General features: G+C 39.1%; 3 protein-coding genes across 5 annotated transcripts; 1 reads left to right on the plus strand and 2 right to left on the minus strand.

Moving 5' to 3' along the window:
• On the plus strand, positions 19-5,831 carry LOC104707982 (lysine-specific demethylase JMJ25-like). Its single transcript, XM_010424450.2, has 14 exons — positions 19-345; positions 431-576; positions 678-777; positions 863-992; positions 1,081-1,144; positions 2,575-3,220; positions 3,316-3,645; positions 3,801-4,071; positions 4,146-4,534; positions 4,631-4,703; positions 4,798-4,883; positions 5,059-5,178; positions 5,282-5,383; positions 5,483-5,831. The coding sequence occupies exons 1-13, from the start codon at positions 127-129 to the stop codon at positions 5,342-5,344; spliced, it is 2,637 nt and encodes an 878-aa protein (XP_010422752.1). The 5' UTR covers positions 19-126; the 3' UTR covers positions 5,345-5,383; positions 5,483-5,831.
• Positions 5,986-8,006, minus strand: LOC104707983 (protein SDE2 homolog). The gene is made up of 3 exons (XM_010424451.1): positions 7,284-8,006; positions 6,455-6,962; positions 5,986-6,290 (listed from the first exon to the last, which is right to left on the minus strand). Exons 1-3 carry the CDS (start codon positions 7,895-7,897, stop codon positions 6,144-6,146), a joined length of 1,269 nt encoding a protein of 422 aa, XP_010422753.1. The 5' UTR covers positions 7,898-8,006; the 3' UTR covers positions 5,986-6,143.
• On the minus strand, positions 8,455-12,105 carry LOC104707985 (putative cyclic nucleotide-gated ion channel 13). Of its 3 annotated transcripts, XM_010424454.1 has the most exons (10): positions 11,968-12,105; positions 11,836-11,846; positions 11,619-11,683; positions 10,960-11,518; positions 10,666-10,878; positions 10,258-10,556; positions 10,003-10,114; positions 9,665-9,901; positions 9,190-9,584; positions 8,455-9,103 (listed from the first exon to the last, which is right to left on the minus strand). In XM_010424454.1, exons 3-10 carry the CDS (start codon positions 11,645-11,647, stop codon positions 8,803-8,805), a joined length of 2,145 nt encoding a protein of 714 aa, XP_010422756.1. In that variant the 5' UTR covers positions 11,648-11,683; positions 11,836-11,846; positions 11,968-12,105; the 3' UTR covers positions 8,455-8,802. The 3 variants fall into 3 exon arrangements, with proteins under 3 accessions (XP_010422756.1, XP_010422754.1, XP_010422755.1); XM_010424452.1 differs by lacking the exon at positions 11,836-11,846; XM_010424453.2 differs by lacking the exon at positions 11,968-12,105 and having other exon boundaries at positions 11,836-11,933.

Consider the following 13,003-nt stretch of genomic DNA (forward strand, 5'->3'; position numbering starts at 1 on the left):
TTTTTTTTTTTTTTTTTTTTGAAACCTTTTGATGATGATGATACTCCCAATGATGGCGATCGATAGATAGAGTTCATCAGTGAAATAAAACGAATACTCCGGTGGTGCGTCGCTTCTTTGCCGCCGATGGAGGAAACTAATGGGAAGCGAATCAGATCAGGAGACTCTGACGAGTTAGTCGAGTACGGGAGATCTGGTAAGGAGAGGAAGAAAGACAAGGATGTTGCTGTGAGCGAAGGCCCCCCAATCGGGAGAGGAAGAGGAAGGGGACGAGGAAGAGGAAGGGGAAGGGAAAGAAGAAAATTAGAAGACGGAGAGGTTTCAAATCGATCTACTCCGGATAAGGTTACTTAACTTTCTTGTACTGTTTACAGTGTTTGCTTGGATTTAGGATTTGAAAGACGAATTGAGAATATGTTTTTTGAACTAGACGGCCCAGGATGTTGTTAAGTCTGATGGAACGAGAAAGCATGTGGGTTTGACGTGTCATCATTGTAAGAACTTGACGAGTGAGGCTGATCTTATCTTCTGTTCAACGTGTAACAAGAAGTATTGCTATGACTGCATCAAGAGATGGTAACTACTTATTACTTGCACCATTACTATTCTAATCATGACTCCGGAGAGTTTTTGATTTCAAACCGTCTTGAATCTTGAATCTTGAATCTGAATAATAGGTATTCGGAAAGAACTGCTGAGGATGTTAGAGCTGCTTGTCCATTCTGTATGAAGAATTGCAATTGCAGAGCTTGTTTGCGCTTGCCTTTGGCTGTCAAGGTAAAAACTGTTTTCTTGTGAAATCTACTTTGATGTTATGTCTCCTTCATTTTGGAATTTTTATTTTATTTTTACTGAATCTCAGCCTCGAAGTGAAAAAGATACAAGTGTCAAGTTCAGACAGTTGCAGTACCTATTATTTAAAGTTCTCCCAGTTCTTAAGGATGTTTATACGGAGCAGAACCGTGAACTAGAGATTGAAACAACCATTAGAGGTATGTCTTCTTCACTTGTGCTAACCTCTCTCATTTGTTTCCTGTTTCTATTTTCCACTCACTCACTCACGGACCTGTTTCATTCTAGGAACCCCTGTTACAGAATCTAATATAACTAGGTACAAACTTGACCTAAGTGAACGCATATACTGGTAAGTAAGATTACAAATCTCCGGGGGTTTCCTTTGCTTTTTTTATTTTCCCTTATTGCTTGGCTGATTTTTCATCTAGTGGATAGAAACCATTTTTTTTAATTGAATTTTCGTAACAGTTACTTGTATCCTTTGCAAATAAGCCCTAGTAGTGTTTATCACCCGTTTCACGAGATGTGATAGTAGTCTAATTGTTACATCAGTAGAATAATCAAAGGAATAATAATGGTTGTTTGATTGGTAGGTGACTGATGAGATTATGATCTTATCAAGTAACTTTATTTAATTGGTATTGCAATTTCAATTGTAAATAATCTTCACATGTGAAGAAATGAGAAGGGACAAGGGTTCTACACCTTGCTGGGATACTTCGGGTATCTTTGGGGTTCTTGAGCTTTCAAATTGGTTTGATCTGTGCGAAATGCCGCCAAATAATGACAAGGATGGCACGATTGGAAAAAAAAAAAGAAAGAAGAACCTATGGTAGGTGAACCAGAGATTGGTGTTGTCTGAAGGAGTTTAACATGGTTTTCAAGAAGTTTCTATCAAACCTAATTCACGTTTGACGAACCTCCATAAGTGAGGGCCAACACCTATTGATTCTGTGAAAATGGGGAGCAACGTGGAAACAATCATCCTGCAGACGGACGCTGAGGCGGGAAGAACCGCCTCATCAATGGTTCCGGAAGAAAACTGGTCTTCCAATAAGCCTTAAAATTACTATAATCGAAGGATCTGGATAACAAGGGAGGAGCATTTCACTGATTCAAAACACACCAGACCATGTGATGGTCTTGGTGTCTTAATAGCATGTGGAGGGTCTGCCCTCCATCCGATGTAGTGGTTCCTATAACCAAGCTTCAGAATTTGGAATTAATTCAGGCAGAAGAAGTTGGTATCAAATATACCCACAAAAGACTACCTCCAGAGGAAGAAGGTTCATTTGCTCCTCTTTCAAGATGCCATTCTCATACCTCTGCTTCTGTGGACAAGGCTATTATCGAGTGGGCAGCACTGATAGCAATCAAATTGTTAAAACAATGGAACAATATATAGGAATGATTTTGTGTAGATTGACTTGATGTGTAGGTGATTAATAAGATTATGATCTCTCTACATTTTTCCTTTTTCTTGTACTTTCATTTGAACACAAATAAGCTTCACATGTGAATCAGTGGGCACAGAGGTGTTTTCATCATTATTATAACTCTCATATGCCCGAGGAAGACTAGGGTTGTTAGGATACTTTTGGGTATCATTATTCATTACTAGTTCTTTTCATATCAGAGCATATTAAATAAACATGACAAAGTTTTAATTAGCCATTTATAGAAAAAATCGGTTTCTTTGAACTGTAACTCTCTGTTTCCTTCTTTGCTTACAACATATTTCCTTTGTTGCTTACAACCTCTTCATCCTTTGCACGTCAGCGATCTCTGCCGCACATCCATAGCGAATTTTCACAGAAGCTGCCCGAACCCAAAATGTTCATGTGATATATGTCTTTCTTGCTGCAAGGAACTAAGAGAGGGATTCTATAATCAAGAGAGGAAAAATTCAGAATATGAATTTACAATTCCACTGGATTTCTCTAAGTGGAAGCTTAATTCAGACGGAAGCATTCCATGCCCTCCTGAAGAGTGTGGTGGTTGTGGTACTTCAACACTTGAGTTGAAACGCTTATGCAAAACTGATTGGGTTAAAAAAATGATAACAGATGCAGAGGAAGTTACTCTGCAGTTTAGGCCACCAGAAGTGAATATTTCTCATGAATGCTCCTCATGCACTATCAATGCTGATTCTGTTAGAAGGCAGGCGGCGTCTAGGAAGAATGCTCATGATAACTTCTTATACTCACCGAATGCTGTTGATCTTGCTGAAGAGGATGTTGCTCATTTTCAGTCGCACTGGATGAGGGCAGAACCTGTGATAGTCAGAAATGTTCTTGAGAAGACATCCGGACTAAGTTGGGAACCAATGGTTATGTGGAGGGCTTGTAGGGAAATAGATCCGAAGGTTGGATGTAAAGAAGAGGCAAAAAGCGTGAGAGCTTTGGATTGCTTGGACTGGTGTGAGGTCAGTCAAATCCTTAATTTCTATGTGTTTTTTTTATACACGATGTATTAGTCGTTTAAGAAGTATATGCTCATTACCATCCCTTTCTCTTGCAGGTTGAAATAAATATTCATCAGTTTTTCGATGGCTACTTAAAAGGCCGCATGCATAAGAATGGTTGGCCAGAAATGTTGAAATTAAAGGATTGGCCTCCATCAACTTTATTTGAAAAGCGCCTTCCAAGGCACAATGCTGAGTTTATTGCTGCATTGCCCTTCTTTGATTACACTGACCCAAAGTCTGGTATACTAAATCTCGCAACAAGACTTCCAGATAAATCCTTGAAGCCAGATCTTGGACCTAAGACATACATTGCTTATGGTTTCCCTGATGAGCTTGGTAGAGGAGATTCTGTGACAAAGCTACATTGTGATATTTCTGACGCGGTATGTGCACCAATTCTTTATCATATTTTCTTAATTTTTCTTGAAAATCATGAAATTGTACTTTCTGAGGTGATCAAACTCTGATTACAAAAAACTGAGCTGTCCACTCTTTCCCTTTTACTTGTGAGATTAATTCTTCTGTGAACTTGAACTAGGTCAACGTGCTAACACACACAGCTAAAGTGGAAATACGTCCTCATATATACCGAAACATCAAAGTACAGCAGGAAAAATATGCAAAAACCAAGTTACATAAACAAAACGGTGGTAAAGGGACAGAAGCTACCGAACTTGAAAACCAGTCACTGAAAGAAGTGGATGAAGCTAAACAGGGTTTTAAGGACAAAACAGCTAAAGATGAACAATCAAGCTGCAGTTCAAGACCGCCGGGCTCACAAGGAGTTGATAAAATACATTTTTTAAATGGTACTGTAAGATGCTCCCTCCATATATGTATAATAGACACATAGACACATTACTGAAGGTGGCCTAATTTTCAGGTGATTGTACTGCCAACAAAAGAGCTGATACTATGGAAAGGTCTTGTAGTTTATATTCTAGCACTACTGCGATGGAGTCAGGTCATGATCTAAAGTCGCATGCTGGTTTAGTTCCCCAGGGTAATGTAACGCTGACAAACAAATCTATTGCTGACGAGAATCAAAATGACATCTGTCTGGAGACTGAGAGTACAAGTGCGAAATCCATACAAGAGCAGAAACTGGATGTGTCAAAAGAAAGTGATGGCGATACCAATGAGAGGTCAGAGGCTGTGCATGGTGGTGCTGTCTGGGATATTTTCCGAAGGGAGGATGTTCCAAAACTTATCCAGTTTTTGAAAAGGCACAAGGATGAGTTTTGTCACATCAATAACGAACCAGTGAACTCTGTATGTATCATCACATATTATCTCTTGTAAATTCGTATTGGATTAGTCATTGGTGGAATGAGAAATCTAAATTTTGTTGCACTGTGGTAATTTCAGGTTATTCACGCAATTCATGACCAGACTTTGTTCCTGAGTGAAAGCCAGAAGAAACAGCTAAAGGAGGAGTTTGGTAAGATTTTGGTCTGTACTAAAATCTGTGCAGCTTTACAAGCTGATCTATCTTCTTTGCTGTGTTTGATATATGTTTTTTTTTCCATATGCAGATATAGAACCATGGACCTTTGAGCAACACCTCGGCGAAGCTGTTTTCATACCTGCAGGTTGTCCTCATCAAGTGAGGAATAGACAAGTAAGCAACCAATTGAATTCCCTTTTTTCGATGTATCATTCTTTATGAAATCAAGAATTTGCATTTTCTATTAATCGTCTGAATTTGCTCATGAAGTGTTTTTTTTTTTCCGCAAAAAGCTCAACAGTTTATGCATTTGAAATGTTACTGATCCTATATTCCAAACTGTTTTCAGTCCTGCATAAAGGTGGCATTAGACTTTGTGGCTCCTGAAAGCGTTGAAGAATGCCTTAGGCTAACACATGAGTTCCGAAGATTACCAAAAGACCACAGATCTAGCGAGGATAAACTTGAGGTACACTACAGTATAATTTCGTACTAGAACTGAAGCATTTTGGAAGCTAAAAAAACTAGTTCCAGCTTAACGTCTTTTCACTTCTCTTCTCACTGCATTGCAGCTTAAGAAAATAGCGCTTTATGCTGCCAGCTCAGCCATAAGAGATGCAAAGGAGCTAATGTAAAACTCCTCGACGCAGTACTGATGCCTAACAGAAGACAAGGTTTGTTCTTCGAATTGGACATCAAGCTCCGTATTGTACTTCTTGGTTTGTCCATAATGATTAAATCTGAGCAACCCTCTTTTTGATTTGTTGTTACAGGAAAGACTCCCATGTAACATTACTGAATCCGTAAAACATTCCTTCACATTTGAAGTGTTGTAACATAAAGTGTACGATTCTTCCTCTACTTTAAAATAGGAGTCGGAGAGATTGTAAGTTAAGTTTATAAACACCAGTTGAGTGGGCTTTTGTTACCACGTATGGTCCATGCATAAGCTATATGATTAGCTACTTGCAGGATCCTGAAGAATTGGTTAACTTCAAGTTTAGATCAGCATGCTGCTTTACATACTCTTGTTCAGACGAGATCTAGCTTTTGACAACGATTAAATGTGCCCTATCGGGAAGATTCATGTTGTTGTAATCAATCAGAAAATATGTGAGAATATATATGTCAGTCAAAGACTTGCTCTGTTTTGTCTAAATTAAACTCTTCTCTAATTACAAGATTTTGTTGGTGGACGCGGACATAATTTATCACTCGGACCATTTGATAAAAACAGAAAAGAAAAAACATTCTACGTTATTGAGAAGATGACAAATGGATAAAAAGAGGGAAGTGATTACGAAAGTGTTTATCTTGGTGGATTAGTATAAAATTACAGCAGATATTACACACATGTGGGTTGTGTTATTGTACTACAAACAAGCAGATAAGTTCAAAAGAGTAGTAATTTCCTTGGGAGTGGCATGTTGTTCTTCATTTCTTGGCAAGCAATTTCTTTGGGAGCTTATTGAGTGGAGTTGATTTAAGTAAGAACAGCCTCGCAGCCCGCTCATGCAATGTCCCTCCGCATTTCAGTCCACGTGACTGAAGCTCAGTCTTTAATCTCTCCATCCCCAAAACCTGAAACAAGAACATAGATGGATTCAAAATACGTTTAGTAGTGTAATCAATGCAACAAATGAACTATAATGATGCGATGTTGTACAGAGCAATTCGAGTTTCCTATATATTGACCAAAGACGTTATTTTGATTTCGAATTTGCGTATGAAAAAGCAATACATACCTCCATATCTGTTGCTGTACTGAAATCATCAAAGTTAAGTGGTTTAACAGGTTCTCCTGCAGCTCCTCCTGCCTTTATGTCAGAATCAATGCCTTGAATCTTAACAGCTGCAGACGAAACTGACGTTTTACCAGCTACTCCGACCAGATTCTTCCCTGCGTATGCACTTGACTTATCTTCCTTTTCAGTATGACCCATAGCATCAGCAACAGCAACAGCAACAGGTAAATCATCAGTCTTCTCTCCCTTAACACCGGTGATCTCTCCCTTAACTTCATCTGAACTTTGGCGGACTACAATGTCATTCTCTTCCTCTGAACCGCTATTGAATGACGATTTACCAGAAGACTCACCACAGTGAGTCTCAGTCATAACCGAATCTGAGCTTCCATCAGTATCATCCTCATCTGAACCAACTTGGACACCATTGTTTAGAACAACAAAATTCTCATCTTCATCGTCGCTGCTATCATCGCTGTCACTATCATCAACAGCACTCTTTCCCTTCCTGAAAAAAAAACAAAATCATCATTCAGTGACAAGAACATAGATATAAACAACCCAAAGTAACAATAAAATTAAATCACCAGCTATTATATAGCACACAGAGACTACTGAATCTAAAAAAGAACAATTTTTGCAATAGTAAGACTTAAGAAGCTTCATAACCTTAAACTATGAATCATGACTTGTTCCCTCCTAACATTTCAAAAGAACAGAGCTTTCAAGCACAAATACAATATACAAATAATTAGCATCAAAAAGAAACAATTTTTGCAATCACAGAACTTAAGAAGCTACAAATAGAAAGATGAAAGAGAGTTCATACCATATCTTAAGTCTTTTCGATTTGTGAGATTCAGCAAAGATCTTCCCTTTCCTCTTCCCATTAAGAAAAGATTCTTTCAAAGCCAAATCAACAGCCATAATACACTTATCAGATTCTTCCGTATACTTCTTCACATACTTCTGCGTAGATCCGTTACCAACACCTTGTTTGGCTTTATTCTGCTGCTCCTTCACATACTCAATACCCCTTTTCACAAGGTCCCTATCTTCTTGCCCTTCCACCCACTCCTTAAGCATCTGCTCAGCTTTTACATGCCTCAACCTCTGTCCGTTCATATCCCTACACGCGCCGAAGTTGCTCGTCTTCTTCACTTCTTTAGAGATACGAAGTAACGATCCGAATCCTCCTTTACCTCCACGGAGGGGAAGGACAAGATTCACGGTGGCGTCAGGCTGAGAAACCGATGATTCGTCGGAGATCTGGTATCCTCCGCATATCAATCGCTGTAGATGCGTCGGGATCTTCGTGTGCTCGAAGATCCGTTGCTTGATCTGATCCCCATATGCTAACGGAGAGGAGAAAGTTAGGGCTAGTGATTTCCCGTCGAGTAGTCTGACGAAAAACTGCAACGGCTTAGAGCTCTGATCCGCCATCTCGATTTCGATAAAAAAGCTTTGGACGAGGACGAGGACGAGAGGTTCGATTTCGATTTCTGGAGAAGATGAAGATTGAAGAGAGAGAAAATTGGGGAAATTGAAAGACACGAAGCCCTAATTAATACTACTATTACTTCTTGGTCGGCTTAAAATATCCACTTCTGGGCTTTGTGACTAAAAAGGCCCAATTTGACGATGCACCAAACCTAGTTTTACTTTAATCTAGTAAAATAGCAGGTTTTTCGAACTTATTTGGAAACTAATACATTTACTAATTAAATAGGGGAAGTAGTACATTTGTGAGTGAGATGGGTATATGGGGTGGGGGGTTGCCTGTGAGTGAGATAAGAGAAAAATGAAAAGTCAATTTTAATCTTTTACTTTTTAATCATTTTCATTCACAAAAGAAAAATGAAAAAGTTTTTTTTAGTACATATCAATTTTACTTTTTAATCATTTTGCTTGTGGTTGTGTGATTATGGTTTTTGTTGTTTTGAAGCCTGAAGATGTGTGTGTGGAGGTAAATTCTTGGGCTTCACGTCACACCAATAGTCTCATCAAAAACATTCTTCCTAAAGGATCTGTTACAAAAGAAACCTTCTGGATTTATGAAAACGCCTTGTACTTTAAAAGAGCCTAGAGAAACAAATGCCATAAGTCAATGACGCAACACCAACCTTTTCACCTTGTCAATAGCAGACAAGTACATGTGCCTTTCATGCAAAGCTCTCGAAAGCAATATATTGGGGCTTACAATGGTTTCGAGGTCCTTAGACCGCCATACCGACAAGGGGATAATGATACAAGCCGCCAGTTCTCAATTCTAAGTTTTGGTAATTTCACTCTAGTTTAAACTTTAACGTTCACATATACAAGTGGCTGGGACATGTGTAAGAGTATTTTTAAGGGTCCCCAAGATGAGTGGCACTAAAATCGGGCTCGGATGGTTTAGGAGGAAGCAAAGGCAGGTTGTTATTAGTACGCAGATTGCGAAGCGCGTTTGAAGCGAACCGCGACGCGTATAACGTTGCAACCAGGCTCGACGAAGAAGCTGCATCACGTTCACGTTCGCGCAGGGCGATCGCGTTTCGGAATCGATCTTCTTCTGCGGTTAATGACCTGGCAAGTTTCCTCCGGCAATGCCTCCTCCATGCTGCTTGAATGAAAGACGCGCCCCAAGTTCTCCATTGTACCGAATAAAACCTGACAATATAAACCGGTCAAAACCGAATTAAGTCAAACCGAACCGGAAAACAGAGGAAACAGAGATGGGTCAAAAGAGACCAAACCTGAAAGTATGTTGAAGCTGTTTGCTATGTAGTCGTCTGAATTGCGAAGCCACGAGCTTGAGATCATCTGCTGCAAGCGCAAAGGCTTCTACTTCGGTTAAAGCTTGAACTGTTCTCGTCGAGATCGGAAAATGAGACGAAGACTGAGGATCCAATGCCCAAGTGAGAAGATCTTCGCCGCAAAAGTCACTAGCCTTAAGGTACACCGCATTAAAGAAGCCAGTCCGGCCACCGTTAGTGGTGGCGCTCATCAGTTTTCCCCTCATAACAAACAACATCTCCTCCACTGGGTCTCCTTCTCTAATCGCATAGCTGTTTTCCGTGTAGAGCACAGGTTTTAGCTTGTCGCACACGGCATCTAGCAATTGCTCATCCATTATCTCGAAGAGAGGTACCTATAATTTTGATTCGATCAAAAGATTATTTGAATGTAATATCAATTAAAGGATCGAGGAAAGAACATAGAAACACTTACTTTCTTGAGGAGATCGAGGCAAAAATGGCGTTTGATGTCTCTCCTGAGGTCTTTGGGGAGATTACGAAGAAGGTTTTCTTCTTCAACTCCTCTAGTTTCTTGCCATTTATATTGCTCATACCTTCTGATACGTTTCCTCAGGTCATCTGGTAACATACGGTGAGACATCCACTGCTCTGCATCTCTTTTTCTCACTCTCATCTCCTCTTCCCTAACTGTTGTCGACTCCAAGTATTTCTGTAATGGAAAATGAAAACCATCAGCATTGTTTTATCTTCCTTGTGACTTAAGTGTGTGATGAAAGGAGTGGTTCATAACGATTCCCCCAAGAATTTTACCTGCATATTGCCAATAAGTAGTGCAAATAAGACTAGTCCAGATATGCAAATTGATACAGCAAATATGATTTCCCCAACGAATTTGCTCGTATTGAGATTTTGCCCCAATGCACTGCAACGACAAAAGGCAAGTAATCAGATTAGTGTGTGATTATATAGGCACAGCTCATCATATTTTAGCTAGCCATCAACTGTGTCACATAATTCCTAACCTTAAATTACAAACCTTAGAAAGAGTCAAAGAGAATAACAAACCTTAAATTACGCAGACCCCACCAGAAGCAGTAGAAAAATTTCTTCCAGAAGTCATCTGATTCAACAATACCACTTTTTAAAGCATCAGTGAAGATGCCAAAGTTGAAGACCGTTGAGTTTGTTATATCATCAGGGTTGATAAACGGGCATGAGGTAGTCAAGAAATCGTTTTTAACAGTTCTGTTTCTATCACAGTAGAGAAATCTAAAGGTACACACTTCTGGTCTCTTCTCGCAAGCTTCACGCCAGCATCTGTCTTCTCGTTCTACTGATATCAAGTACCATAAGGCTCCAAACACCTAAAGAAAGTAACGTTATCAGATAAACTCGATCAAATCAATCAACCCTTGGGTTGGGACGCCTCTGTGTTTATAAAAGATTCTATAATCTGATGGTTTTGAAACTCACATGACTGGCTAACATATAGAGAGATAGGTTCCAAGCAGCTCCAGCCCAAGCTGTTTCAGTATCTATACCAGATGTTCTTGTAACTTCACTGTAAAGTGGAAATATACGAAGAATCCTAGGGATGTCTTGAGTAAATATGACAGTAACCAGGTAGTCCTTAGTGATCAAAGAGACCGGCTTGTTGACATTGGGGATCACAGCTAACACTACAAGCTGCAGAGGAAACAAGATAACTTCATCAAGAAACCTTTAAGCATTAGCGCAACGTCTAAAGGAATCAAGTAGATCATATACCTGTGGGAGTGGAAGGATAGAAAGAACATCGATGATGAAGTATGAAGAAAGGTACTTGATGGCTATCGCTTTGGGATCATCGACCAACTCGCCTCTTCCAAAAACACGGGAAGAAGGAGAGATATAAGCAGTTCTAAACTGAAACACAATGTGAATGATGTAAAAGGCATCTATAAACGTTCGAAGCACACTTGCAGCTATCTCCAAGTTGTGGTGCAAATTAAGACAGTGCCTCTCTCCATCAACGATAGGAATATAGAAAAACAATGGATCAATCGCCAAAGCAATCACTGAAGCAAAGAGAAATATTTTGTTCCAGTTCTGCAAGAAAGAGCCTTGTGGGTTTATGATGTTCTTCTCTGTAGTAGTAGTAGTGTTAGAAGAATCTCTCTTCTTATGTAAACCACCGAAACTACTTGATGGTTTCTTAAAAGTCCTGAATTTATCTGAACTTTTCTCAAACCCTCTACGAACATTATTCAAAACAGAGTTTAGAGATGGTCTTGCTTTGCTTCCGTAACCATACTCTGTGTTTCCTTCTGAAATCAAATCTGTGAACCTAAAAACAAAACAAGATTTTGTTTTTCTGAGAAATTTTCTAAAAATCATTCATATCTCTAAAATCTCTCTAAGTGATTATAATGATTCTAAAGAACAACCTTACACGATTGTCGCGGCCAAAAGCCATAGATCAGACTTTGCTATTCTTCTTCTTCAACGGATCCTAAATCATAAGAATAATTCCGAAAAAAAAACAAAAATTAGGGTTCCGGTTAAAGCTAACTTACAAATCTTCGTCCCATGCCCAATAAAAATCTGGGAATCAAAGCAGAAAAAAAATAACTGAAGAGGAGAGAGTCATAGAGAGTAACATACGGATTTGATCTCTTTAAATTGTTATCCCGAAGAAGGCAACAGTTACAGATTAAAAGTTAAAAAAAAAAAAAAAAACGAAGAAGAAGAAACGGAAACTAGAAATCAAACATTGATATTAAGTTATTAACTTACCAGAGCGACGTTTGAAGTAATTTCCCGGTGAACTTATAAAATTTGGAAAATTCTCTGAAATTTTAATGGCGGAGTCAAAAAATACGTTTTCGTCAAGCGTCAAGCTTGGCATGGCGCTGCTTAATGGAGACTCTCTCATGGTAGTTTCTACGAAATTGTGAGGTTTTGCAATAGGACAAACGAGAGGGAATTTAAAAAAAAAAAAAAAACATTTTTCGATTAATTTGAAAAGTCAACCTATAGGTATCAGCCGAAATTTAATGGGCCTATTTTTTATAAAAGCCTATTAAGCCCAATTCGTTATTCAAATCGTACATACCGGCTTTAACTAAACTCTCCAGTGTCCCCTTTTTTTTGTTGTTGTTATAACTGTTCTTCTTCATCTTCTTCTCCTCATAGTAGTAGCTCTCACAATCGGAAGACGTCGTCAGTGTTCACCGTCGGTGGGTGTAATCTTCTGCAGGGAAAGGTTAGTTATCTCTCTCTTGGCGTTCACATGTCCTTCATCTCTCTTTTCGCTTGGTTTCTTTCCAAAACGAGTTTTGTATGAAGATCTCTTAGTGAATGTTGTGATCTCTCATAAAAATATGATCGAAATTAGAACCCGTAGGTATTTGGTTCACAAGTACTAATCCTGATGCGTATTTGTTATTCTCAGAGTCGTTCATTCTGTTATAGAATGTCAGATTCAAAGTCTCGAGACGGTGACATGACTAAGAACTCAAAGAGAAGAATTCTTGATACAGACGAAGTTGCAGGTTCCAAAAACGAAAGCTCCAGACTAGAGAACCTAAAGAAAAAGGACAAGAAACAAACATCGAGGAAGCTTGATCTTGATGCTGACGAAGATGCAGGTTCCAAAAACGAAAGCTCCAGACTAGATAACCTAAAGAAGAAGGACAAGAAACAAACATCGAGGAAGCTTGATCTTTATACTGACTTTGAGCCAACAGAGAAAGAGAATGATGCATTGCCCTTAGATTGTTCCATTTGCAAAAACCCATTCTTTGATCCTGTTGTCACCAGTTGCCAACAT

Source organism: Camelina sativa, chromosome 8 (genome assembly GCF_000633955.1).
Source record: "Camelina sativa cultivar DH55 chromosome 8, Cs, whole genome shotgun sequence".
Taxonomy (NCBI): domain Eukaryota; kingdom Viridiplantae; phylum Streptophyta; class Magnoliopsida; order Brassicales; family Brassicaceae; genus Camelina; species Camelina sativa.